We start from the raw sequence: 25916 nt of genomic DNA on the forward strand, positions 1-25916 counted from the left end.
CCAGGACCCTGGGATCCTACCCAAGCTGAAGGCAGACACCTAACGACTGAGCCGCCTGGGCGCCCCCATTTTTTCAAATCTTTTGAGACTTTTTTCCCCTTAGCATATGGCCTATACTGGAGGATATTGCATGTGCACCTGATAGGAATGTGTATTCTGCTGTTCATTCATGGAATGTTCTACAGATGTCTCTTCAGTCTAGTTGGTTTATAGTGTTATTCAACCCTCTATGTCCTTAATCTTCTGTTTAGATGTTCTATTCATTATTAAAAGTGGGGTACTGGAGTCTCCAACTGCTTTTTTTTTTTAAAGATTTTATTTATTTACTTGAGAAAGAGAAAGAGCATGGCGGCGGGGGAGGGCAGAGGGAGAAGCAGACTCCCTGCTGAGCAGGGAGCCCAGTGCTGTACTACATCCCGGGACTCCAGGATCATGACTTGAGCCGAAGGCGGTCGCTCAACCAACTGAGCCTCCCAGGCGCCCTCTCCAACTGCTTTTGTAGAACTATTTGTTTTTCCTTTCGATCCTGTCAATGTTTGTTTCTTTTAATTTGGAGCTCTGTTGTTTGATGCATATATATTTAGATATGGCTTTGAGCTAATGTCTAGTGTCCTTTTATTTCAACCTGTAGGACACCTTTAGCATTTCTTGAAGGGTGGATATAATGGCAAAAACTCCCTCAGCTTTTGCTTATCTGAGACTGTCTTGATTTCTTCCTCATTTTTGAAGAACAGTTTTGTTTGATATAGAATTCTTTGTCAGGCTGTTAATTTTCTTGAGGATAGGGGCGCCTGGGTGGCTCAGTGGGTTAAGTGTTTGGCTTTAGCTCAGGTCATGATCCTGGGGTCCTGGGATGGAGCCCCATGTCAGACTCCCTGCTCAGCAGGGAGTCTGCTTCTCCCTCTCTTTCTGCCCCTCCCCTGCTCATGTTCTCTCTCTCTCTCAAATAAATAAATAAAATCTTTTTAAAAATCTTATTGAGGATAGCTTATAAATGATGGGTACTGGTTTTGTTTTGTTTTGTTTTGTTTTTGAGAGCGAGACCACAAGGTGAGGGGGACAGGCAGGAGAGAGGGAGAGAGAGAATCGTAATCAGGCTCCACGCCCAGTGCAGAGCCCCATGTGGGGCTTGATCTCATGACCCTGAGATCATGACCTGAGCTGAAATCAAGATCAGCTGCTTAACTAACTGACTGAGCCACCCAGGCGCCCCTATTCTGTTCCTTTGAATGGGCCATAATTTTATGTTTCCTTTTATGCCTTGTGATTTTTTTGTTGAAAATTAGGCATTTGAACATTATAATGTGATAACTATGGAACTCAGATTCTTCTCTTGCTTGCTGTTTTCGTTTTTGTCTTTAAATTGTTGAAGGCTGTATTATTTAGTGTAGGTACTCACTGGGTATTATGTAAGACTGATGAATCACAGACCTGTACCCCTGAAACAAATAATACATTATATGTTAATTAATTGAGTTTAAATTAAAAAATTAATTTGTGTAGGTACTTTTGCAAACTATTTTGTGCAAAGACTGTATTCTTTATTGTGTGTGGTCACTGGGTTCTCTGTTCTTTAGCTCACGTTCAGTTAATGTCTGGACAGAGATTTCTTTGAATGCCAGGAGCTAAAAAAAGAACCCAACCCCCACCCCCTACAATCAAACAACAAAAGAATCCACCTCTCCTAGTCTTTGCAGACCAGTTCCCTGCTGGGGCATTCCTTCAACATTAAGTCAGGCTTGTGCTGAGTCTAGGGATCACCCTGAGATGAAAACTTAGGGTCTTCTCTGGTCTTTTCTGAGCCTAAGTCTAGCTCTGAGCCATGCACATAGTTTTCTAAATCCCCCCCAGATCTATGGATGCTTTGAATGTCCTAATTTCCCAAAGAATCCCCCCCAGTTTTTCTCCCAGGGTTTAGGTAATTAATTTTTTTAAAAGATTTTACTTATTTATTTGACAGAGAGAGAGCATGAGCAGGGGAAGCAGCAGGCAGAGGGAGAAGCAGGCTCCCCGCTGAGCAGGGAGCCCGATGAGGGGCTCGATCCCAGGACCCTGGGGTCATGACCTGAGCCGAAGGCAGATGCTTAACCAACTGAGCCACCCGGGTGTCCCTGGGTAATTGATTTTGACCATAATCTTTTATCCTATATGTTTGCAGGTTGTGAGTTCATCTTGCAGTATTTTTGAGCAATGCACGCCACCTTTCTGGCCTGAGCTCTGAGTTAGGCAATTCAGAGATGAGCATTCTGCGTCAGTCCTTCAAGAAGCCCTGAGTAGGTTAGAACAGACCTACAAAATAATTTGTGAATAAGATCTGCTCTGCCTCCTCCAGAATCAGGGACCAGGGTTTAGCACCAGAAACACAGTTTGCTTTTGCTAAACCACAACTGCTGAGCTGGGGAGGGCAAGAACATCTTTGGCAAGGGCAAGTAAAAATGCCACGAAGCTTTCCTACCATTTTCAGGGGCGCCTGGGTGGCTCAGTTGGTTAAGCGTCTGCCTTTGACTCAGGATATGATCCCAGGGTCCTGGGATCGAGCCCCGCATCAGACTCCTTGCTAGGCAGAGGAGCCTGCTTCTCCCTCTGCAGCTCCACCTGCTTGTGCTCTCTCTCTCTCTCTCTCTCTCTCTGATAAATAAATAAATAAATCTTAAATATATATATATAGTATTATAAAAATAGGCCTGGGGATGATCCAATCCTAGTTTCAGACAGAGACTTCCCTGAGATTGGAGAGGAGAGCGTGGTGGATGGATGATGGGGGGTGTACAGGGGCTTCAGCTCTTTGGGGACTATTTCTTCAGCTGGGAATAAGGTAGGTGAGTGTTATTTTATGAATGATACTTTTGTGTATACCTGAAATCTTTCATAACGAAAATAAAACTGACGAGAGAAGGTTTGGCAGTTTCTCAGCAAGTTAAACATAAAATCATCACATGACCCAGCAATTCCACTCCTCGGTATAGGCCCAGGAGAACTGGACACAGGGGGTCAAACTAAACTTGCAGAGGCATGTTGCCGGCAGCACTAGTCACAGTTGACAAAATATAGTATAAATATTATACGATTCCACTTGCCTAAAATTTTCAGAAGAGGCAAAATTATAGACGGAAAGTAGATTGGTGGTTGGCAGGGGCAGGGAGAGGGGGACAGGGTTTCCTTTTGGGGTGATGAAAAGTTCTGGAACTAGACAGATGTGGTGGTCACACAACCCTGTGAATGTGCTAAATCCACTGAATTGCACATTTTAAAATGGTTAAAATGATATATTTAAGTTATATGTCTTTTACACAATAAAAAAATGTTTGTTTGTTTTTAATATTAGAACTGACTTTGCTCAAGAAGCAGCCCTCACCATCGATGGGGGTACTTTTTGGGGTGCCTCTAATGCTCACAGATTTTTAATCTTACCTTGATCCTGAAGAGTCACAAATAAACCTCTCCAGGTGAGAATAATTGCCCTGGACAAGAAAAAGAATCAAGGATGTGAAGAGCTCGCTTGCTCACAGAGCTAAGGAGAAGCAAACCAGGATCTCAAACAGGCCCATCTGCTGTGAACAGTTTCTTGGGCCTGGGTCTGCTTTCAAGTTCCTGAGCCGGGCTGTCACCTCCAGGTTGTCTGTGGGAGAGTCTCCAACCTCAGGGCCTCTGAATAGGCCGTGTACCCTGCCGGGAGTTCCCTTTTCGCTACTCCTTCCATACCCAGAGCCTTCTCTTGCCACTTGAAAGGAGCCCTGGCACATGACAGATGTTAAAACAGCGTTTGTGGAATGAACGAGTGAATGAATGAATAGATAGGTTTCTTTAAAGCACCTCTCGGGGACGCCTGGGTGGCTCAGTTGGTTAAGCGTCTGCCTTCGGCTCAGGTTATGATCCCAGGGTCCTGGGATCAAGCCCCGCATCAGGCTCCCTGCTCGGCGGGGAGTCTGCTTCTCCTTCTCCCTCTGCTCCTCCCCCGACTCACGTTCTCTCGCTCACTCTGTGAAATAAATAAATAAAATCTTTAAAAAAAAAAAAAAAAGGACCTCTCATGGGAGCACTGTCCAATGACAAAAATACTACAATTTAGCAACAAGTTTGATGCCCTTTATTCAAGGGAAAACAATCCATGAATTGGGGGAGTACATGCCTCACAAGCAGAGAAGTACACTTCCTGAGGAATTCTATAGAACTTTAGAAGCGGCAACTCAGAAACAGGGCATGATTGGCTAGGAGGTCAGGGATTTCCTTACAAGGCCAGCATGTCCTATTTTCTAGGTTAAGGTAAGCTAGCTAAAGCTGAATGAGAAGATTGTGATTGGTGTATGTTAGGTTTCCTGTAAGAGCAGGCTGACTTAGATTTAGATTTGTGATGTGGGCAGGGACACTGGGGTGGCTTCTATTTTATGACTCCTACTAGACGAATTACCCTTATCAGAACCAAGGAGAAAGACCTGTGAATCCTCATAGCTCTGGCCAGTCCAGGGATCAGGACATCCGAGGAGGAGCTTGGCACAGAGAGGTCAAGACCCCCGCCCAAGATCACACAGCCAGGAACTGATAAAATCAGGATTTGAAACTGAGTCTCATTTCCCAGAGTGTGTGTTTGTCCCACAATGCCCAAGTATTGCAAGCCCATCATATGCCCCACAGTACGTGTGTATCATTCCCATCTGTAGGTAGCAGAAGATGCCACTGCAGAAAATGCTTCTCTGGCATAAGGACCATTTTGAGAAACTGCAGACACGGGAAAAGCTCTGGAAAAACAGAGTAGAAGTGACTCTTTTGTCATTTATAAGGAGGGTCACCATTTGTAAGAGCATGTCCCTCTCTGTATCAGGACGAGAAGGTTGGCTCAAAATCACAAGAGAATCTTATCAATGACGAAGCACATAACTAGCCTCGAGCCCCACCCCCAACATCTTTCTTTTGTCTTTAGTTGAAGATGGTATTTAAGGTGATGGCTTGGGCCATCTCCTGGAGTTTCCTGTTTTCCTGTGTCTCTCCTATGTATATTTGAGGTATACATGTTAAACTTCTGTTTTTCTCTTCTTAATCTGTCTTTTACTACAGGAGGTCTCAGCCAAGAACTTAGAAGGGTGGGGTGAAATTCTTCTTCTGCCCCACTGCATCTCACACTCGGAAGTGTGGCCATATCCCGTCATGTTAGGGGTCCTGAGGGAGATGGAGCAGTCTCGGGCCTGGCTGTAAGGGGCTCCACCCCCGACCCTGCTGGCTGCCAGCCATGTGGCCTTGGCAAGCCCACCTCTCTGGCCTCAGTGTCCCATTTGTGAAATGGAGATCACACGTCCAACACATCGGGTTTTATAAAGATTGAGTCTTAAGCCCCTGACACATGATAAGAGCTCAAAAATTCCCCCTTGATATTTCTTTCTTTCTTTCTTTCTTTTTAAGATTTTATTTATTTATTTGACAGAGAGAGAGGGAGAGAGAGTTAACGAGAGCAGAAACAAGCAGGGGAGTGGGAGAGGGAGAAGCAGGCTTCCCGCTGAGCAGGGAGCCCGACGTGGGGCTCGATCCCAGGACCCTGGGATCATGACCTGAGCCGAAGGCAGACGCTTAACCGACTGGGCCACCCAGGTCCCCCGATATTTATTTCTTTACTCCACACTCTGCTGCAGAGGTAGGCATTCCCCTCGCCCCTTGTCATCCCCATTCACTGCTGTGAATGTCTCTCAGCGGCTTTTACGGCCCTTCTCTGGGCCCCCCCCGATCTGATATCTATCCCTCACAGTCCCTGAGAATGTGACCTTAGTTGGCAAAAAGGCCTTTGCAGATGTAATTAAGTTAAAATCGGGAACGAGATCATTCTGGATTTATGGTGGGCCTTAAATATGACAGGTGTCCTTAGAGAGGGGAGAGGAGGGACGGAGAAGAGGAGAAGGCCATGTCAAGACAGAAACAGAGTTTGGAGTGACTTCGCCACAAGCCAGGTGTTGGGGAGGAAGAATTCTCTCTGTCCTTCAAAGTCCCTCTAGTGGGACTAAATCCAACTGACATGAGACAGAGTAACAGGAGAAAATCAAATTTAATAGTAGGCATACATACGGGGGAGGCACTTCAGCCTGGGGGAACCTGGGGAGAGAATGGGGAACGCTTATTGAAAGATAGGACATCAAAGCTGGGGTTTAACAGATAAATAGGAGTTTGTTGGAAGGAGACATTCTTTCCAAGCAAACTTGCCTGGGCCTAGCTCAGCTCAGCTCTGGCTAAAGCAGAGACATTGCTGCCCAACCACCTATCCTCATGATGGTAATTAATTCTAAAGTATTGGGATTATATCTCAACTCAAGCCTCATCAACTCAGGGCTACTCTCTAAGGGGGTACTACTGAGAAACCAACGTTGGGAAGAGATTAGCAATGCTTCCAGATCTGCTGGGCATCTCGAGGGCTGAGCCAGGGTTTGACCCCAGGGCTGGCTGTGGAACCCTCTAGATGACAGAGGTGCCCACTGGCCTGGAGGGATGTTCACAGAATGGGCTATCAATTCTCCCTTGTCCTGCGAAGTCATAGGAAATTTTCAAATAACCTGCTTTTTTGCCTTTTCTGGACCTCCTGCCATCACTGTTTGCCTCCTGTCATGAGGAACAAACAATAAAAGTGGGTGTGTGTTCTGTTGTGTGTTGTGTGTGTTTGACGAGGGTGACTATGGACGAGAGTAGGTGGTGAGGGAAAGTTCTGGGCGGTTTGTGGCCAAGCCAGGTGGCAGGGACGGCCTGACCCCTGGCCTCCATGCTGTTTACTCCCACCTTGGATTGGCCCCTGGGGACCCATGGAAGCTGCCAGCGAGGAATGCAGGGTCCCGGCCTGCTGAGCTCACCCATGGCTGGCTGCCCACAGTCTGTCCTACTGCCCCGCCCAGCTTGGCCACGGGGCTGGCCATGAGGTCATCTGCTAACGATGTTGTAAAGGGAGCCAGATGGGCCTGGCTGCCAGCATTTCGGGGTTTGGTGAACCGGAAACACCATGGAGCTCATGTTCCCCCCTTTCCCTGTCCCTGGGGATCCCCCAGGCCCTCCGTGGCGCTGTGTCCTCTTGGGAAATTCCAGGAATACATTAATTACTGGTCCTGTTCGTAAAGTGACAGACGCCCATTCACGAACCAGCAGCTCCTCTCCTGGGTGGGCCGAGGGGCACGATACTGCGAGGGAAAGGGATGGACTGGCGGCGCCTGGGGGGCTCAGTTGGTTCGGCGACTGCCTTCGGCTCAGGTCATGATCCTGGAGTCCCGGGATCGAGTCCCGCATCGGGCTCCCTGCTCAGCGGGGAATCTGCTTCTCCCTCAGACCCTCCTCCCTCTCGTGCGCTCTCTCTCTCATTCTCTCTCTCTCAAATAAATAGATAAAATCTTTAAAAAAAAAAAAAAGGATGGACCCCGTGGGAGAGAAAGAAGTGTCTCAGACGTGACGTTGGGTGAGAGACACCAGACCGTAAAGAGAATACCCTGACTGGTTGTGTTATATCAGGTTGGAAAACAGGCAAACTCATCGCCGGTCACAGAAATCGGCCTGGCTGTTACCCAGGGATAGGAATCGGGACGGGAGGGGGACCGGGAATGATCTGGGACCTCATCTGGGAAGTGGTCCCACAGGCCTACTGTGTGTGAAACACCATGGAGCCGAACACTAAGATGGCTTCTTCTTGTTTCATGGAAGTCGTATCTCAATAAAAGTTTAAAAGGAAAAAGGCAGAGCTGTGGAAACTATTCTGGCCACCCCTCAAAACGTTAAACACAGAATTCCAATTTGACCCGGCAATTGCACTTCTGGGCCTATCCTATCCCCGCAAGAACTGAAGACAGGTCCTCAGACCCCCCCCACGCGAGCGTTCACAGCAGCCCCGTCTGCAATCACCCAAAGGTGAAAGCAATCCAAATGACCATGTTCATGAGTAGATGAACAAGATGTGGTCCATCCACCTGGTGGAATGTTACTCAGCCGTAAAAAGGGATGAGACCCTGACACATGCTACACCATGGAGGAACCCTAAAAACATCATGTGTTCAGTGAACGAAGTCAGGCATGAAAGGCCACCTGCTGTATGATTTCACATATGTGTATGACATTGTCACTTATAATAAGAAATATGTGTTTGTTTGGTGTTTGATCCTTGGAATTCCCACGATGAGAGCTATAAATGTGTCTTTTTTTTTTTTTTTTTTTAAAGTAGGCGCCATGCCCCACGTAGGGCTTGAACTCACGACCCTGAGACTGAGAATTCAATGCTCCACCGACTGAGCCAGCCTGGTACTCCAAGAGTACAAAGATGTCTTTTCTTTTCTTTTCTTTTTTTAAGATTTTATTTATTTATTTGACAGAGACAGTGAGAGAGGGAACACAAGCAGGGGGAGTGGGAGAGGGAGAAGCATGCTTCCTGCTGAGCAAGGAGCCTGATGCGGGGCTTGATCCCAGGACCCTGGGACCAGGACCTGAGCCGAAGGCAGACGATGCCTGAGCCACCCAGGTGCTCCTGTCTTTTATTTTCCTAATGAGGTGACTTTTGGAAGACACCTAACCGTGTGCTTGGAGAGTTTAACTTTCTGTCCCACTCCCGCTGACCTCAGGGGAGGGGAGAGGGGCTGGAGGCTGAATCAACCCCCAACGGCCAATGATTTAATCAGCCATGCCTGTGATGAAGCTTCCATAAAAACCCAAAGGGTAGGGTTCCCTGGAGAGCTTCTCCGTTGATCAACATGGAGACTTGGGGAGAGGGCACCCCTTCCCACATATCTTGCCCTATGCATCTCTTCATCTGGCTACTGATTCGTATCCTTTAACATCCTTTGTCATAAATCAGTAAGTGAGTGAACGGGTTTCCTGAGCTCGTGAGCCGCTCCAGCAAAGTAACCGAACCCAAGGAGAAGAGGTCCTGGAAGCCTCTGAGTTATAGCCAGGCTATCAGGACCGCAGCTAACAACCAGGACTTGCTCTGGGCATCTGAAGTGGAGACAGTCTTGTAGGACTGAACCCTGAATCTGTGGGATCTGACATAGGTAGGTGGTGTCAGGATTAGGTTGAATCGTAGGACACCCATCCGTGTTGGAGAATTGTTGGCGTGCAGAAACCTACCCCCGCTCCACCACATTGGAAATTGGGTGCAGTATACTTAATATGAAATGTCCAGAGCAGGCAGATCCACAGAGACAGAAAGCTGATTGGTGGCTGCCACGGGCTGGGGGAGGCCGAGGGGGAGTGGCTGCTCAGGGGGACAAGGTCTCCTTGTGTGGTGATGAGAATGTTCCAGAAAAGACAGGTGATGGCAGCACAACCACTGCACGCCACTCCACTGCTCACTTGAAAATGTTGAACCTTCTGCTACTTTTCCACGGAGCCTCACACCTGACAGCCTCGCAGGAGAACCAGGGGTGCATAGAGGCCTGCATGGCCTGACGGGACATGGTGGGATTGTCCCCTACAACTCTATCTACCTTACTTGCCCCCAGGGCCCTGGCTTTCTTATCCCTAGAAAGCGACTGGGTCTGAATGGAAAGAGGCTGGGTCTAACCTCCCAGCCAGCTGTGATCAGGCTGGAAAGTGACAGTGGCAGGAGCAGGCTTAAGCACCTCCTGCTTCCTGGGGGCATCACTCGGGACGCTCAGGGACTTGACTCAGGTCAAGGCTGGGCTGGAGGAGAGGATGGGGGTTGGGAGCACCCAGCTGAGCCTGGGATGGTAGTGTCAGAGAAGGCTTTCTGGAGGAGGGGTTTTTTTGAGTAAGGTTTTGAGGAACAAGTAAGAGTTCCCCCACAGATAGTGATGAGTGACTGCAAATACACCCAGTTAACCACATACCTCCTATGCACCTGGCCCTGTCCTTTCTACCTCATTTGAACTTTTCTCCAGTGAAAGTCTCAGTTCTCATTTTCCAGACAAAGAAACGGAGATGGGAAGGAGAGGACTGACTTGCCTGAGGTTGTACTTTCTGGCTCTTTCTGTCCTTTCTCTCCTCTGCTTCCTTTGTTTTTCAACATCTTTAGCCTTTGGCCCTAACCAGGAAGGGAGAGCAAGAATCCCATGAGGGAGAAGGCCACCTCTTAAGCTCCTGCCATGAAATTTAGCACATAGTTAATGACATTGTTTTTTTTTTTAAAGATTTTATTTATTTATTTCAGAAAGAATGAAAGAGAGAGAGAGCACGTGAGAGGGGGGAGGGTCAGAGGGAGAAGCAGACTCCCTGCTGAGCAGGGAGCCCGATGCGGGACTCGATCCCGGGACTCCAGGATCATGACCTGAGCCGAAGGCAGTCGCTTAACCGACTGAGCCACCCAGGCGCCCCCTAGTTAGTGACATTGTAATAAGTCTTCTTCGACAAAAGCATTCTTTCCACCAGTCCACCAGGCTGAGCTGATGTTCTCATTTTACGGAGGAGGATACTGAGGCTCCAAGTGGTGCCCCAGCTTCATCAGGAGCACATCTCTGCAACCAGGCCCCACTGTGACCTCTCAAGTAAGTTTTGTACACAGGGGTGGGCAGGAGATGCTGGGGAGGCCGGGATAGTTAAGTTCAGACTATAAAGTTTGGTCCTACAGTGTCAGGCCCAGCTCAGAGAGCAAGGAGCACAGCCATGCCTGGGCAGGAACCAACACCATCACGTTTCTCCCTGATGCTGCTGACACCCCAGGGGGCTACCACTGGGGCGTGCCCTATCCCTGATCCAGGAGCACCTCCCGACCTTCCCAGGACCCTCCAAAATGCACTCCAGGCTGGATGTGCCCAGATCCCAGAAGTTGCAGAAACACTTCAAGGACACCCCGCCCATGCTGCCGTTGACCAAGAACTTGAAAGACTCACACCCCAACTGCATCCTGAAGTGTGGGTAAAGTCTCGGAGACCCCTCTGGGCAGTCCCCACATCCAACCAGTGGTTCTGTGTCTTAGAAAAACACTGCTCAGTTGTGAACTAGGCAGGAATATCCCATCCCCCACCGTGACTGATGAAGTAGCTAACAGCCTCATTTGTTTTTTTTTTTTAAAGATTTTTACTTATTCATTTGAGAGAGAGAGAATGAGAGAGAGAGCACATGAGAGGGGGGAGGGTCAGAGGGAGAAGCAGACTCCCCGCCGAGCAGGGAGCCCGATGCGGGACTTGATCCCGGCACTCCAGGATCATGACCTGAGCTGAAGGCAGCTGCCCAACCAACTGAGCCACCCAGGTGCCCCTAACAGCCTCATTTGTGGCCAGACAGGGTGGGGCTCGGCCAACATGGGATTGTTAAAACCCCATCCTGATCACAGATGGGGAAACTGAGACCCAGAATGGCCAGCAACTCTCCTGAAAGTGAGAAAGGGCTCAGCACCTGCGGAACCCAGAGAAGCGGGTGCCAGGAGGGCATAGTTCTTGCCCTTGGCTAGGGGTCTGCATGTGGGAGTAGGGGAAGGTGGGCAGAACCCGCTCAGGTTGGTTCCAGATTTGAGGCAATCGAGGGCCAAACTCAGCTAAAGTTGCCAGCAGAAGGTGCCCTTGAGAACTGTGCTACCTAGGATCCCGGGGGGGAGGATTTGGGGGCGGGGGAGGTGTCAGGCTCCGGGGAGGGCTCGGAACCCTCCCTGGTCTCACCTGGGCTGTGTATTTCCAAGTAAACCTCTATCCTCTCAGACGGAGAGTAACCTAGTAACTAGGTCGAGGGTCCTAGAACCACAGGCCCACTCCGCAGTTGTCCCCAAGACCTGGGAGGGGAGCTGTCTAGGGATCCTAAGGGTCCAAGGAATCTGGAAGCTGGACATCTTGTGTGGTCTGCCACCCCACGCCCTGCACATAAGGAGGCCCACGAGGGGTCAGTTTCTCTTTCTTTCTCCACAGGAAACCTCCAGCCTAACATCTCTTCTGCCCCTGAGAAATCCTGCCTTTTCCGGCCCTACTCCCACTGTCTCCAACGGTGCCAAGCCCACTGTGAGTCCTACAGTCCTTGAAGCGCCATGCGGGCCTGGGTCTCAGTTCATTGTCCAACCCGGAGGGAGCCTCCAGGCCCCTGGAGTGCCGGAACCACCAGGAAGACCGGGTAAAAAGCATTTGGGATATGTCTCATAGCCTGACCATAATGTCGCCACTTTGGCTCCAGGCCCACAGGTCAGAATAGCAGCCTTTCGGGTGAGGCAGGTACTTGCCAATGGCCATGCCTTGAAACTCAATTCCTAACAGATGCTGAGTGCACATTGTCCCCTGACTCACTGCCTATGAGTCCTCCTTCCAACCCCGTGAGGGGGTGCCATTACCACCTTTTACAGACAGGGAAACTGAGGCTCACTGGTCACAAGCTGAGGGTTGAGGGCTCACAGATCTTGAGGGACTCCAGTCCAGCCTTTAGCTGTTCCTTCTTCCCCAAATCCATTTCTCTTCCTCCCTCTCCTCACCAAACCTTCCTTCAGCTGCCCAGTTCCTGCCTCCCCAGTATTCATGGGGCACAGAGAAAGGGGACGGGATGGGAAAGAGAGAAGCGACCCCAGGCTCTGGGAGGTGGCCCTGGCTCCCCACTGCTTGGGTGGGAGTCACCCAAGTGTTCACCCAGTGGGGTCTGGGGCAAGTGGCCCTCGTGGCCCACATACTTCGTCTTTCTTTTTTAGGATTTTATTTATTTATTTGACAGAGAGAGACAGCAAGAGAGGGAGCACAAGCAGGGGGAGTGAGAGAGGGAGAGGCAGGCTTCCCGCCGAGCAGGAAGCCCGATGCGGGGCTCGATCCCAGGACCCCGGGATCATGACCTGAGCTAAAGGCAGACACTTAACGACTGAGCCACCCAGTCGCCCCCCCACATACTTCGTCTTGAGGAAACCCCGGAGAAAGCTGGTTTGGAATTGGGCTCTCCGCTCCCAAGGCAGGTGGTATCCCCGAGTACTACAGGAGGATTTCGGGGAACAGAGTTGATCTTCTGCCTGCCCTGGGGGTACCTGGTGTGTTTCTGGGGCTCCCTTAACATCTCAGATTTCCAGCTGTTCCTAAATCTCTCTTTCGGAGAAAACGTTCCTGCTGAAGGTGACGGCATCTTCTGTCCCCAAGGGAGGGGCTGGCCGCTGGCCCCTCTGCTTGCCTTCTCCCTGATGCCCAGAGCTCCTGTGAATGCCTTGTCCGAAACCCCCGTGCCTGGGACCCCAGGGTCTGCTGGACACTGTCCAAACGACACCCCAAAAAGTAAATGAAACAGTTGAAATATGTGATTTCTTTGTGTCTTTGTGAGAGGTTAGGGTCCACCGGGATGATCCTTGGCCTAGGAGGCATCAGTGGGCAGAGGGGGCCCAGAATCACTGGGATTCCTGTCCTTGGTATGTGACCCGGTGCCCAGTCTGTGGTGGCAGTTATGAGTGCGCTGAGTTAAGAATAAAATTTCTGTTCTGAACATTCGCCTTCCTCACAACACACTACCTTTGTTCTGATGCACAGAGAGTTGGAGTGACTTGCCTATGGTCACACAGCAAAGTGGGTGGCGCTGGGATTTGAATCATGATCAGGTTGCCGCAGAGCATGTGCAAACATTCCCACTCCCTGTGTGTTGTCCCCACAACCCTGACACAGAGTGCTGTTACCACCTTTTACAGATGGGGAAACTGAGGCTCTGCCAGTTGATGCCCGTTGTCCCATGTGTCACGGCCAGGGAGGAGTAGGCTAGAACGTCAACCCAGGCCAGCTTCTCTGGAGCTGACAAATGTCCAGTCTGTTGGGACCTGGGTCAGGAGAAACTCTTCACGAGGCTTTGAAATTTGGAGGAAAAAAAACAGTCAACAGTTCTAGACAGAGGAAACTTCAGAATCCTATCCCAGGCTTAGAAATGCCAGGAAAACAGATGGCCAGCCAGGAGCTGGACGTATGTGAGATCTCCAGTATGGAGTCGCCCCCCTACAACCTTACGCGCCTCCTTGCCCCCTCTTGGTTTGATTCCCTTATTCAGTAATGGAGGCTAGTGAATGTTGGCATCTCGCCATCATTGATCTTGCAGGGATGCCTACTAGGACAGCGCCCCCTTTGCCCCACTCAGCCCCAGGTCAGATCAGATCTAGGCACTGGTGACCCTCGCTGCCCTGTCCCTACCAGTCTGGACTACTCAGCATTCTGGCTCGCCTTCGGGGCCTGGCCTCTGCTCTGACCCCTGTTACTGAGCACTTACTACGTGTGCCAAGCTGGTGAGGCAAGAGGCCCATTTTCCCAACAGCCCCCGTCAGGATGGAAGTGACAGTGGCAGGAACGAGTGTGTTTACTAAGCACTTGAATGCCCGGAGCATCACGGGGTGGGGGTGGGGGGGAGATTTGGACCCATAGCTGGGTGATAATCTCACGCATAGAAGCTGAGACTGAGACTCAGGGGGGCCCGAGTCTCCCCAGTGGGTGCATGCTGGGGGTGGGGAGAGGTCTGACCCTGTTCCTCCAGGGGAGACTTGCTGTGGGGCCCCCCAGCATGTCCTTGTGCCTCTCACCAGCACACACTCTGTCCCACTTGACACATCCCCTCCATCTGCCTCAACACAGCCGCTCATCTTCTCTCTGGCCAGGAAGCTAGAAGCAGGCACAGGGGCTGGGGCCAGGGGGCCTGAGCCGTGGAGAAGGGGCTGAGGGGAAGACCTGGGTCTTTCTGGGGCACCCCTTGCCCCTCCACCATCTGGTGGCTGGACCTGACACCAGCCCTCCCTGACCTAAACCCCAGCACTCTGATTCCCTGCCATCTCTGTTCTGGGCCCAGCCGAGGGACTGTGTCCCAGAGTAGCTTCATCTCCATCTAAGTCTTCAGAGACCTCCAGTCTGGGGAAGACAGAGCCAAGCACAGATAGTCTCAGTGCTGGGAGGTCAAGGCTGGGCTGGAGGAGAGGATGGGCGTTGGGAGCACCCAGCTGAGGGTCAGAGAAGGCTTTCTGGAGGAGGGGCTTTTTGAGTAGGGTTTCGAGGAATGAGTAAGAGTTCCCCCACAGATAATGTTGAGTGCCTGCAAACACACCAGTTAACCACATACCTCCTATGCATCTGGCCCTGTCCTTTCTATCTATTTGAACTTCTCTCCAGTTTTCATTTTCCAGATGAAGAAACAGAGATGGGATGGAGAGGACTGACTTGCCTGAGGTTGTACTTTCTGGCCCTTTCTCCTCTGCTTCCTTTGTTTTTCAACATTTTTAGCCTTTGGCCCTAACCGGGAAGAGAGAGAGAGAATCCCATGAGGGAGAAGGCCACCACTTAAGGTGCTGCTGTGGAATTTAGCACATAGCTGGTGGCTAATAAGTCTTCTTTGACAAAAGCATTCTTTCCACCAGTCCACCAAGCTGGGAGGAAGTGCCCATCTCATAGAAGAGGATACTGAGATTCAGAGAGGCTTCTAGGGGGTAGGTACCCCCGCTTCTCCAAGAGAACCCCCCCCAGAAGGGCCTCCCCCTGAAAAAGCAGCCCAAGACTCAGCCAACTATGGTCCCTGGAGTGTTTACTCTGCACCCAGGGCGGAAGGGACCAGGCAGGCGGGGGCGGACAAAGTCCGGGGATTATAAAGGCCAGTCCAGCAGCGTCCGGTGTCTCAGTTCAGAGCTCAGCTAGCACTGGCATGCCTGGACACGGACTGACGCCACCGCACGGCTCTCCGATGCTGCTGATGCTGCTGATGTTCTCGTGGCTGCCTTCGGGAGGCGCCCTGTCTCTGGCCCAGGAGCACCTCCCGGCCTTTCCGGGACCCTCAGACGCACACTCCAGCACGGAAGTCTCCAGAGTCCAGGAGTTTCTGAAACGCTACGAGCACCTGCAGACCAGGCTGCGGTTGAACCAAAGCTGGATTGATTCAAACCCTGACCTCGTCCCTGCAGCTCAAGTCCGGATACTCACTCCAAAGCGTGAGTGAAATCTAAGAGACCTCTGTCCCCTGGGCAGCTACCATCATTTAACCAGTGGTTCTGAGTCATAGGGGCCCAGGCCTGCCCCTGAGCCTCAGTTTCCCCATCTGTGAATCGGACAAGAACATCTCCCCTTGGGGCTGATGGGGGAGCTGGTGGCCCGGTTTATGCCGAGACAAGGTGAGGCTTGGCCAAAGTGAGATGTTAACGATGGCAGATGGGGAAACTGAGGCTCAGAGAAGCTAGGGATTCTTTTGAAAACTCACAGAGCCTGGAATGCCCAGAGACAAAGTCAGGCAGCAGGGAGTGGGTGGGTGGGGGGTCCTTGTCCTTGGATGTATGGGGGAGGGCGCGCAATCCAGGAGAAAGGATGCCAGAGAGCAGGGAGCGGGCGGAGCAGACAAGAGGAGCAGGCGGAGCGGATGAGAGGAGCGCAGCCTAGCGATAGGTGGAATCTGCCCGTCCTGGTTCCAAATCTGACGCAATCCCTTGACACGGCACTGCTCAAGTCGCACGTGGCATGTGCCCTAGGGAGGGAGGAGATATCTTCTCACCCATCCACGGAGGATCTAGGGGGAAGAGAGGGCAGGAGGAGATCTGGGCTACGCTGGGAACTGGGAGGGGTTAGGGGAAGAGTGTCAGGCCAGGAGGGAGCGCTACTATCTCGCCCTAATCCTACTAGAGCTGTGAGACTCCAGATAACCGGCTTGTCCTCTCTGAGCCTGGTGACCGGTGTCCAGGGCCCTCAAACCCTAGTCCCCCACAGTATCTCCAACACCTGTACCAGCCTAGGGATCTGAGAATCCTGAGGATCCAGATATCTTTCATTTCTCAGATATGGAAACCAAGACCCAGAGAGTTGAAAACACAGTAGCTAGTCCCAGCACTTAGTAGGCCTTCAATGAAATGTTTTTGACTGCCACAGGAGGCAGAACCAGTGTTTGGATTTTAGTCCCTCTAAATATCATGTACCATTAATTCCTGCAAATATATATATATATATATATATTAGATTTTATTTATTTGAGAGAGAGAGAGAGAGAGAGAGCACAAGCAGAGAGGGGGAGGGGCAGAGGGAGATGGAGAAGCAGACTCCTGGCTGGGCAGGGAGCCCGACATGAGGCTGGATCCCAGGACCCTTGGCATCCTGACCTGAGCGGAAGGCAGAGGCTTAACCGACTGAGCCACCCAGGCGCCCTAATTCCAGCAAGTATTTACTAAGCACCTACCGTATGCCAGACATGGTGGTGACAAAGCAGACAGAAATCCCTGGTGAGGGGATTCAGTAGGGAAGATGAAATGATACACAATGAAATAAAATAAAATAGGGCAGTGCCTATTTTAGGCAGCGTGGAGGGATACGTAGCCTGCCATGCTGAGATTCAGGGGAATAGTGTGCTTGGAAGAGGAAGCAGCTTGTGCAAAGGCCCTGAGGTGGGATGCAGCTTGGCGTGTGGGAGGAAATGGGCACTCGGCACCTGGCGCACAGTAGGCATGTGGTTGACTGGTTTCCTCTCTTCCTCAGTGCGACTTGGACCGGGCGGCCACCTGCACCTGCGCATCGCCCGGGCCGACCTGACTGAGGGGCTCCCCGTAACCTCCCGCCTGTATCGGGCGCTGCTCAGGCTGTCCCCGACGGAGCCGAGCTCGTGGGACGTGACTCGGCCGCTGCAGCGTCAACTCAGCCTTGGAGTTTCCGGGGCGCCCACACTACGCCTGCGAGTGTTGCCTCGGTGGGACCGGTTGGGAGCGACGTTGCCTTCTGCACGTCCCCAGCTTGAGCTGCACTGGCGGCCACGCGCGGCCAGGGGGCGCCGCAACGCGCATGCGCACGTCGGGGACGGTTGCCCCCTCGGGGAGGGGCGCTGCTGCCACCTGCAAAGCCTGCGCGCGTCGCTCGAGGACTTGGGTTGGGCCAACTGGGTGGTGGCGCCTCGCGAGCTAGACGTGCGCATGTGTATTGGCGCGTGCCCAAGTCAGTTCCGATCGGCTAACACGCACGCGCAGATGCAGGCGCGCCTGCACGGCCTGAACCCCGACGCCGCGCCTGCACCGTGCTGCGTGCCCGCCAGCTATGAGCCGGTGGTGCTCATGCACCAAGACGGTGAGGGTCGCGTGTCGCTTACGCCCTTCGACGACCTCGTGGCCAAGGACTGCCACTGCGTATGAGCGGTCCTAGTCTTTCACTTACGGCTCGTGAGCAATGGAGGTGACCTCAGAGATCCTTGCCTGTCGAATGGGCTTGTGGGACCTTAGATGCCCGACTCCCACCACTGTTGTCTACCCCGTCCCGCCCAAACCTCTGTATTTATAAGTTTGTATTTATTATTAATTTATTGGGATGATCTCCCTGGGGACTGGAGGGCTAGGGAGGGCTGGTCTGACAGTGTGCACTTATTTAAACTGTGGTAATAAAAATGAAGCTGTCTGACCTGAGCCCCGTGATGTCCAGGATGAAGCTAGTGACTCTGGGAAGAACCTTCCCCTCCTTGGCCTCAGTCCTCGCAGGGGACCTGGTATCAGGGTGAGTGGAACCCCGTTCAGGGAATGCATGGTGGAGCGTTCTGGCATGTCAGGCAATGGATGGTGCTCATGACACCGATGCACCTCAAGGACAATCCTTCTCTCTGTCTCTGCTTCTCTATCTCCTTGTGTCTCTCTTTCTGGGTGGCAGTCTCCCTCCATATCTCATCTCTTAAGTATTCCTGTTTCTGTAGTTATATGGCCCTGTCTCTATCACCGTCGTGCAGTCAGTCTCTCCTTGCACTGGAGTCACCTTTCCAAACACAGGCAGCCTAGAGTCATGTCCGTCTGCAGCCAAGTGTATTGTGTGTGATGTTGCCCCCGACCTAGAAGAGTCCCATCACTTCTTTTGGGGGCACCTCCCTCCAAGGGCCAGGGGGGCCACGCCCTGTGCAGCTAAGGCGACTAGGAATTCTGGGGCTCTGCCTGCACTTGGTTTCCACCAGCCCACAAGCAACAGCATGGCAGCCATCCCCTCCATCTGCTGGCTCCAGACCACGCCATTACTGGCGCCGTCTGGGTTCCATTTCCAGTAACAGCTCCTGCGGAAGTGCAGAGTATCCTGGGGAAGCCATCCCTCACCACCCCAGCTCTCCCCAAGGCCAACCCGGGTCACTGGTGGGCAAGCTTCTGTTTCAGGAAGTCCACTCTCCTGTTCATGACTACAGTGTTGGAGTCCCCAGAACCCTCAGGATCTCTCCAGGCCTCCAGCGGCTGGATCACCTATGACTTGGCTCTGGAAGCTGTGAGGAAGCAGCTCGATGGCCAGCCTGGCAAAGCCAACACCCCGCCCCAGTCCTGTGGCCACCCCCAGCCACCAGGCCTCAGGCGGCGCTAGGCTCATCAGAGCCTTTCCCCTCTCCTCCCTTCCCCTCCCCCTAGATTAGGCAGGCTGCAGCAGCAAGCAGAAGCAGTTGGGTTTTTTTAATATCAAAACACCAAAAAGGAAGTTGAGAGAACCCCACTTTTTACCATCCACGCCACATGCATGCCTCCCTGACACCCTATAATTGTGTGCCTTGCACCAAGTAGAAAATAAACTCCAAGCAGCCAGTTAAAAAAGAAAAACAAAAAACAAACAAACAAACAAAAAAACAGGAGGAAATAAATACGTTGTGAAGAACATTTTCGTGCACACAGCATCTCCCATGTTATACAGTCTTCCTACTTAGGATCTTGGGATCCCTGATATGTGCCAGGTCCCCCCTTCCCACACCGATGTGCCTGTTCACCCTGAGAATCTCCGAAGGGAAATGTTATGGGGGTCTGGGGGACAGAGTACCTACTGCCAGCAGTGAGTGAGGTGTGTCCCCTGTGAATGCTGCCACCTAGAGGCAGACCTGAATGATTGTAGGTGCCCATGAATGTAGTCAGTAAATGCCCGCTTTGTGCCAGGTCTTGACTGGGCACTCAGGACACAGAAGGAACAAGACAGGGGCGCCTGGGTGGCTCAGTCATTAAGCGTCTGCCTTCAGTTCAGGTCATGATCCCAGGGTCCTGGGATCGAGCCCCGCATCGGGCTCCCTGCTTGGCGGGAAGCCTGCTTCTCCCTCTCCCACTCCCCCTGCTTGTGTTCCTGCTCTGGCTGTCTCTCTGTCAAATAAATAAATAAAATCTTAAAAAAAAAAAAAAAGAAGGAACAAGACAGGCAAAAGCACCCCATCTAAGCTGTCGAGTGAGGGAAACAAATGAGTACAAAGTTACATAATAAGAAAGTGGTGGACTGCAGTATGAATTGTGCTGTGGAGTCAACCCAGGGAGTGCATTAATGAGTGGAGGCAGAGGTGATTTATTTATTTTTTTTAAGATTTTATTTATTTATTTGAGAGAGAGAGAATGAGAGACAGAGAGCACGAGAGGGAAGAGGGTCAGAGGGAGAAGCAGACCCCCCCCCGAGCAGGGAGCCCGACGCAGGACTCGATCCCGGGACTCCAGGATCATGACCTGAGCCAAAGGCAGTCTCTTAACCAACTGAGCCACCCAGGTGCCCAGGCAGAGGTGATTTAGACAGTTGGGGGAGGGGGCCTCCCTGAGGATATGGCATCTGAACTGAGACCTGGAGGAAGAACAGGACTCAGGGGAGAGTTGGGGAATGGGCATTTGAGGAAGTCAGAACAGCAGGTGCAAAGGCCCTGAGGTAGGAACAAGCTCAGTGTTCAGCCACAAAACTGTTGAAGATGGGGTCAGAGAGGTGGGTGGGGGCCAGAATCCACCAAATCTCATCGGTGGTGGTGAGTGGTATGGGTGTGTTTGAAGAGCCATGGGTAGATGTGAAGGCGTGAGAGCTGGAGAGGGCTGGGATCTAATTTATGCTGGAGGCGAGGAAGGCACATGATCGGGGGCAGGGGTGGGCATTTGAACAGTGTCTAGGGTGGGGATGCAGAGGTTCAAGGAAGCTAAAGACCTTTATAGGTGCCCTCTCCCACCCCAGATCATTCCCAAGTGTTGGGGAACCCAAGAGAGCCTCAAAGTTAAGCTCAATCCCAGGGTCCCCCAAAGCTAGCTGATGCCATATGAGCATTTCCCCCAAATATCAGCTGTTGCCTTTGCTGAACATTATTATGCCCGTGTGCCTTTCCATACCTCTAGTTGCTGCTTACCAGGCCGGTCCCCCCACCCAGTATGCGTGTCCTCTGCTTCTCAAACACACATCCTTCAAAACCCACTCCAGATTCCCTTCTCATGAGCAGCCTTTTCCAAACTCTTTTGTTCATCTCTCTCTGGATCCCTTGGCCCCATCCCTCCCTCCAGCCCAGGCTTGACCTCTCAGGACTGAGGGTATCTGTGTCTGGCTCTCTCCCCTAGATTGGAGGGTTGGCAGGGTCCAGGCTGGGAGCAGCTGATAGGAAGCCCAGCTGAGGGGCACCTGGGTGGCTCAGTTGGTTAAGTGACTGCCTTCGGCTCAGGTCATGATCCCAGGGTCCTGGGATCGAGCCCCGCATCGGGCTCCCTGCCCGGCGGGAAGCCTGCTTCTCCCTCTCCCACTCCCCCTGCTTGTGTTCCCTCTCTCGCTGTCTCTCTCCCTCTCTGTCAAATAAATAAATAAAATCTTTAAAAAAAAAATGTTTAAGAGTGTGGGACGCCTGGGTGGCTCAGTCAGTTAGGCGTCTGCCTTCGGCTCAGGTCATGATCCCAGGGTCCTGGGATCGAGTCCTGCATAGGGCTCTCTGCTCCATGGGGAGGCTGCTTGTCCCTCTGCCTCTGTCTCTCATGAATAAATAAATAAAATCTTAAAAAAAAAAAGATGTTTAAGAGTGAGAAAAAGTGGAAGGGGATGGCTTTCTGGGCAAAAGGAGTGGCACGGGCAAATGAAAACTTCAGGAGCGAGGTGGGCTGGGTGGTGAGGAGGCCTAGACCAGAAAGACACAAGGATGGGAGAGGATAGTGATAGTGAGTGGGGTAGGGCAGAACCACGCAGGCCTCAACTGCCAGGCTGAAGTCCTGGGGGGCAATGGGGAGCCACGGAGGGTGTGTGAGCAGGGGAGGGGCACAGTCCCGTTCGGAAGTTATAATGATCCCTCTGGGGCTGGTGTGGGCTGCCCTGGGGGCTGAGCCTGGGTACCAAGTGCCTGGGAACGGGGCCTGAGAGGGACAGAGTGGGGAACAATTCGGGAGTCTCGGAGAATCTGGTCTGGGGAGCTTAGGGAATCCCCACCTCAAGGAACCCACTTGCCCTGAGCCAGCAGCGTTTATTAAGCACCACCTGCACACCGACGGGAGGGTGATGACAGCGTTCACAAACTGACCCTCCTGTCCCCATGTCGGGGCCTCTCCTCTTCCCCCTTGCAGCAGCTGAGGGAGCTGAGAAGCAGAGCGGGGCTGGAGAGGGAGCTGAATCCCTGGGCCTCAGGGACGGTCCTTCCCTGTCCCCATTCCTCAGGTGGGAAGACTGAGGCCAGTGAAGAGCCAGAATGCCCCCAAGTAAGTAGAAAGCAGCAGGCTGGAGTTCAGGGCATCAAAGGCTCAGCGCCCGGGGATCACGTACTCCTCTTCGTCAAGTGGGGTCTGGTGCATCGACCGCAGGTTGCAGTAGACAGGCTGGGAGGCATGGTCGGGGCCCTCGTAGTTCATGTAGAAGTCGTTGTCCTCTGATGGGTGAGCCCTGTGGAGACAGAGAGACGAGAGGGGAGGGAGCACTCAGGGGGTAGGCACGAAAGTTCTGGGCGCCTGAGTCCCCTCCTAGTGTTTACATATGAGGAAACTGAGGCACAGGGCCGTGTTCTCCCAGCCGCCCAACTTCCTCTGAGGAAAGGAGGTGGGGGCCAGGGATTCAGGGAAGATTCCATGGATTTAGCATTTTTGTTTGTTTGTTTGTTTTGTTTTTAAGATTTTATTTATTTGAGAGAATGAGAGAGAGAGAGAGAGAGAGAGCACAAGAGGGGGGAGGGTCAGAGGGAGAAGCAGACTCCCTGCTAAGCAGGGAGCCCGATGCGGGACTCGATCCAGGGACTCCAGGATCATGACCTGAGCCTAAGGCAGTCGCCCAACCAAGTGAGCCACCCAGGCGCCCCTGGATTTAGCATTGTAATGCTCCTGTCCAAGGACCTCAAGCCCATGGTCAAATTGTTTTCTTCCTTAAAGTTGAGGTAGTTGCTAATTTTTTACATTAAAGTCTAGACTTTAAATTTTTCTTAAATTTTAAATCTAGACTAATTTTTTCAGTTTCCTCTTGAAAAATCAGAAGCTCTAGTGGCACCAGCCCCATGGACACAAGTGGCTAGAGCCAAACCAGTGCCCTTTCAGCTGGGAAATGTTTTTACTAGATTCTCTGAAGCAACAGACTTTGTGGCCTCAATACAGAAATAAATTTGAGTCTCAGTTTCTGCATCCATAGAATTGGTCTGGGAGGAGATAGCTTCTTAGCAATGTCTAGTTATATATGGTGGGCAAGCCCCCCCCCCCCCCAAAAAAGAACTCTCCTGCCTCTGGAACATTCTAACCCTACTCTGGTTTGAACAAGTGGTGTCCATCGGTTATTCATGCTTTAGAATGAATCACTCCAAACACATAAATCCTTGTCTAGGGATAGAGAACTGGGAGCCAGACTCTGCTTTCAGACTCACTGTGTGACCTTGGGCAAGTCACTCCCCCGCCTCCCAGAGCCTCCGTTTGTTCAAGTAAAATGTAGGGTGGGAATGACAGATTGCATTCTAAACAAAGTTTTTCGAGGAGACTGATCCTGAGGCTTTGGTGACAGCGAGACAGAGGTGAGCCTCACAGCACACGCTGCCTTAGCAAGTCGAATGCCTACAACTCCCTCCTGCAGGCCACTTCTGCTTTTGAGTCCTATTTGCATCTGCTTTGCATATTCTCTCATTTCTCACCCACAGCTTCCCACCAGCCTCCCCACTTTGTGGATTCCCCTGCCCACACCGATCCATGACTCTGTTCCATTCCTGCTTGGATTCTCCCAGCCACCTCCAGCCTCAGCTCTGATGTCTTGCCTTCTCAAACGGATTCACAGAAGATTCTCCATTCTCTCCCACCTCTAGGACTTTGCCCCTGATGGGGCTGCTCCCCGCAAATCCTTTCATTCCCTCATCCAACCTGGAAAAGTTGAACCCATCCATCTAAGTCCAGCCAAATCTAGAGGTGTCAGGGCTTTGTCGGGGAGAGAAGGACATGGTTTTCTGAACATCTCATGTGTCAAAGGGACATGTGGAAAGGGGAGCTGTCCGCATCTTACAGAGACTAAAACAGACTCAGAGATAGCCCTGGGTCACGCAGGATCTGAGCCAGGCCACCGACTACTTCTGTGAAGCCCCTATTCTGCCTGGAACACTTGCTCCCTCTCCCCCATCCTGGGCCACCAGAAACTCAGTTTGCAGGTCACGAAGGAGGAAACTTGTCTCATATTCAGGAACTCACTTAATTCTTATCCCAACTCTGCGAGGTGGGGGCTGTTATTATCTCCATTTTACAGATGAGAAAACGGAGGCCCTGAGGTAAATCGACTGGCCCAAGATCACACAGCCTACAAGAGGTGGTGCAGGGATTGGAAACCCAGCCATCTGGCTCCAGAGTCTTGCAGGCAGATGTGAATCACTCACCCATGTTCGGCCCACTGGTGCCCGGCAGCTGGCTGGCCCACAAACACATTCTCATAGTCGGGGGTGGAGGGTCTGGGCACGGCAGCTGCTGGGGGCTTAGGGCTGAGGCCCCGGCTACTGTATCTTGGCTGCTTGCCAGAGCCAGACCGATAACCATCCTGAGCAGCCCCTGTTTTGTCCAGGTCCCGGTTACTGACCCTCCGGCGTGCCCGGAGTCTCCAGGCCAGCCCTAGGCCAGCAATGGTGAGCCCCAGGAGCAGGCTTCCACTGGCCACCAGTGCCCCGATGGTCATCAAGGACAGGCCACGGGAGCAGCCAGCCTCCAGGAAGGCGGAGACATTGTGCCAGGCACCGGTAGCTCTGTCTCGGCACTTGAGAGGTGGCTGGCCGGAGCAGTTGTCCTCTCGGACCTGGTGCCAGGATTCCAGGACACAGTTGCAGTCAGCCTTCAGGTCAAGTTTACAGCTCACGGCCAACTCCTTGGCCACCTGGGTCAGTGGGTTGTTTGTCACATCTAGGTCCTCCAGCTTTCCCAGGAGTTTAAAGAAGAGCAATGGTAGCTCTTGAAGACTATTCCCAGACAGGTTAAGGTAGAGCAGGTTCCTGGCCTGCAGAGACTGGTTCTGGGGCAGTCTGAGGCCTTGGCCACTGAAATTCAGGCATATGGCTGTGAATTCTGTGTTCCAGTCCACGATCCCGGAGGACACGTTGCAGGAAAAGACTTGGCTGTCTGGATACTGCAGCAGCAGCGGCAACAACAGCATCCACGCCAGGGAGCCCCCCATTCAAGCAACCTAGGCAGAGACACCAGAATCTAAGCCCGACTTTAGCCTGTGATCACCTCACCCTCACTGCTTGTGTTGTATTATCATTATCATTATCATTATTATTATATCATCATTATCTCAGAGTGGCCCAGGCCGCTTCTGAAATGGTAAAGCGCAGGCCTTCGCTTGCCGCCCCTCTGGATGGCTCTGGCTTCTGGCCTCAGTCTCCCCCTCTGGGGAATGGGAAGTAAGTAATCCGGGTGCCTGACGGTCCTGGAAGGCGAGGAGAAGACCCGGCCCAGTCAGCCCTCCCCTTCTCCCAGTGGAGCCCCTTCGGGTTAAGTCGCCCAATTCTCCCCAACACCAACCCCACCCCCCCCACCACGAATATTTCAGGCGCCCTCACTGGCCAAGATAGGACCATATGCAAAATAAGCGGTTGCCCCGGAAACGGCCTGGCCCAGGCCCAGCTAATTGTTTCTCGCAGAACTGCGGGGTGCTGAGAGTCTCGGGCTGGGGTTGGATGGGGCTGCTGTAAGGAACCCCTTCCAGTCTGGCTTGAGGCCCCTTCCCGGACCCAAGTTCTAGCGCCTCGGTCCTATCTTTCTGGTCCCACCATCACGCTTTTGCCTCGGCAGGGTGGAAGGTTCTGGCGCGGGAGGGGCTGCGTGGTGGCTCACCTGGACGTGGGGGCCGAAGTGGTCAGCACCCTCCGCGGATCCGCTGTGGTCCGGGGCGCTCCTCAGGATCTGCACCCAGCGACTCAGGGGAAGAGGAACTGGTGTC

At 52.3% G+C, this 25916-nt stretch overlaps 2 protein-coding genes across 2 annotated transcripts; one reads left to right on the forward strand and one right to left on the reverse strand.

Moving 5' to 3' along the window:
- The first annotated feature begins 15485 nt into the window (after positions 1 to 15485).
- On the forward strand, positions 15486 to 20170 carry GDF15 (growth differentiation factor 15). Its single transcript, XM_027587892.2, has 2 exons — positions 15486 to 15790; positions 17316 to 20170. Exons 1-2 carry the CDS (start codon positions 15508 to 15510, stop codon positions 17957 to 17959), a joined length of 927 nt encoding a protein of 308 aa, XP_027443693.2. The 5' UTR covers positions 15486 to 15507; the 3' UTR covers positions 17960 to 20170.
- A 1272-nt stretch (positions 20171 to 21442) lies between these two features.
- LRRC25 (leucine rich repeat containing 25) lies at positions 21443 to 25909 on the reverse strand. Its single transcript, XM_027581712.2, has 3 exons — positions 25811 to 25909; positions 24364 to 25157; positions 21443 to 22415 (listed from the first exon to the last, which is right to left on the reverse strand). Exons 2-3 carry the CDS (start codon positions 25146 to 25148, stop codon positions 22277 to 22279), a joined length of 924 nt encoding a protein of 307 aa, XP_027437513.1. The 5' UTR covers positions 25149 to 25157; positions 25811 to 25909; the 3' UTR covers positions 21443 to 22276.
- Between the last annotated feature and the right edge of the window lie 7 nt (positions 25910 to 25916).

This window comes from Zalophus californianus, chromosome 1 (genome assembly GCF_009762305.2).
Source record: "Zalophus californianus isolate mZalCal1 chromosome 1, mZalCal1.pri.v2, whole genome shotgun sequence".
Classification (NCBI taxonomy): Eukaryota; Metazoa; Chordata; class Mammalia; order Carnivora; family Otariidae; genus Zalophus; species Zalophus californianus.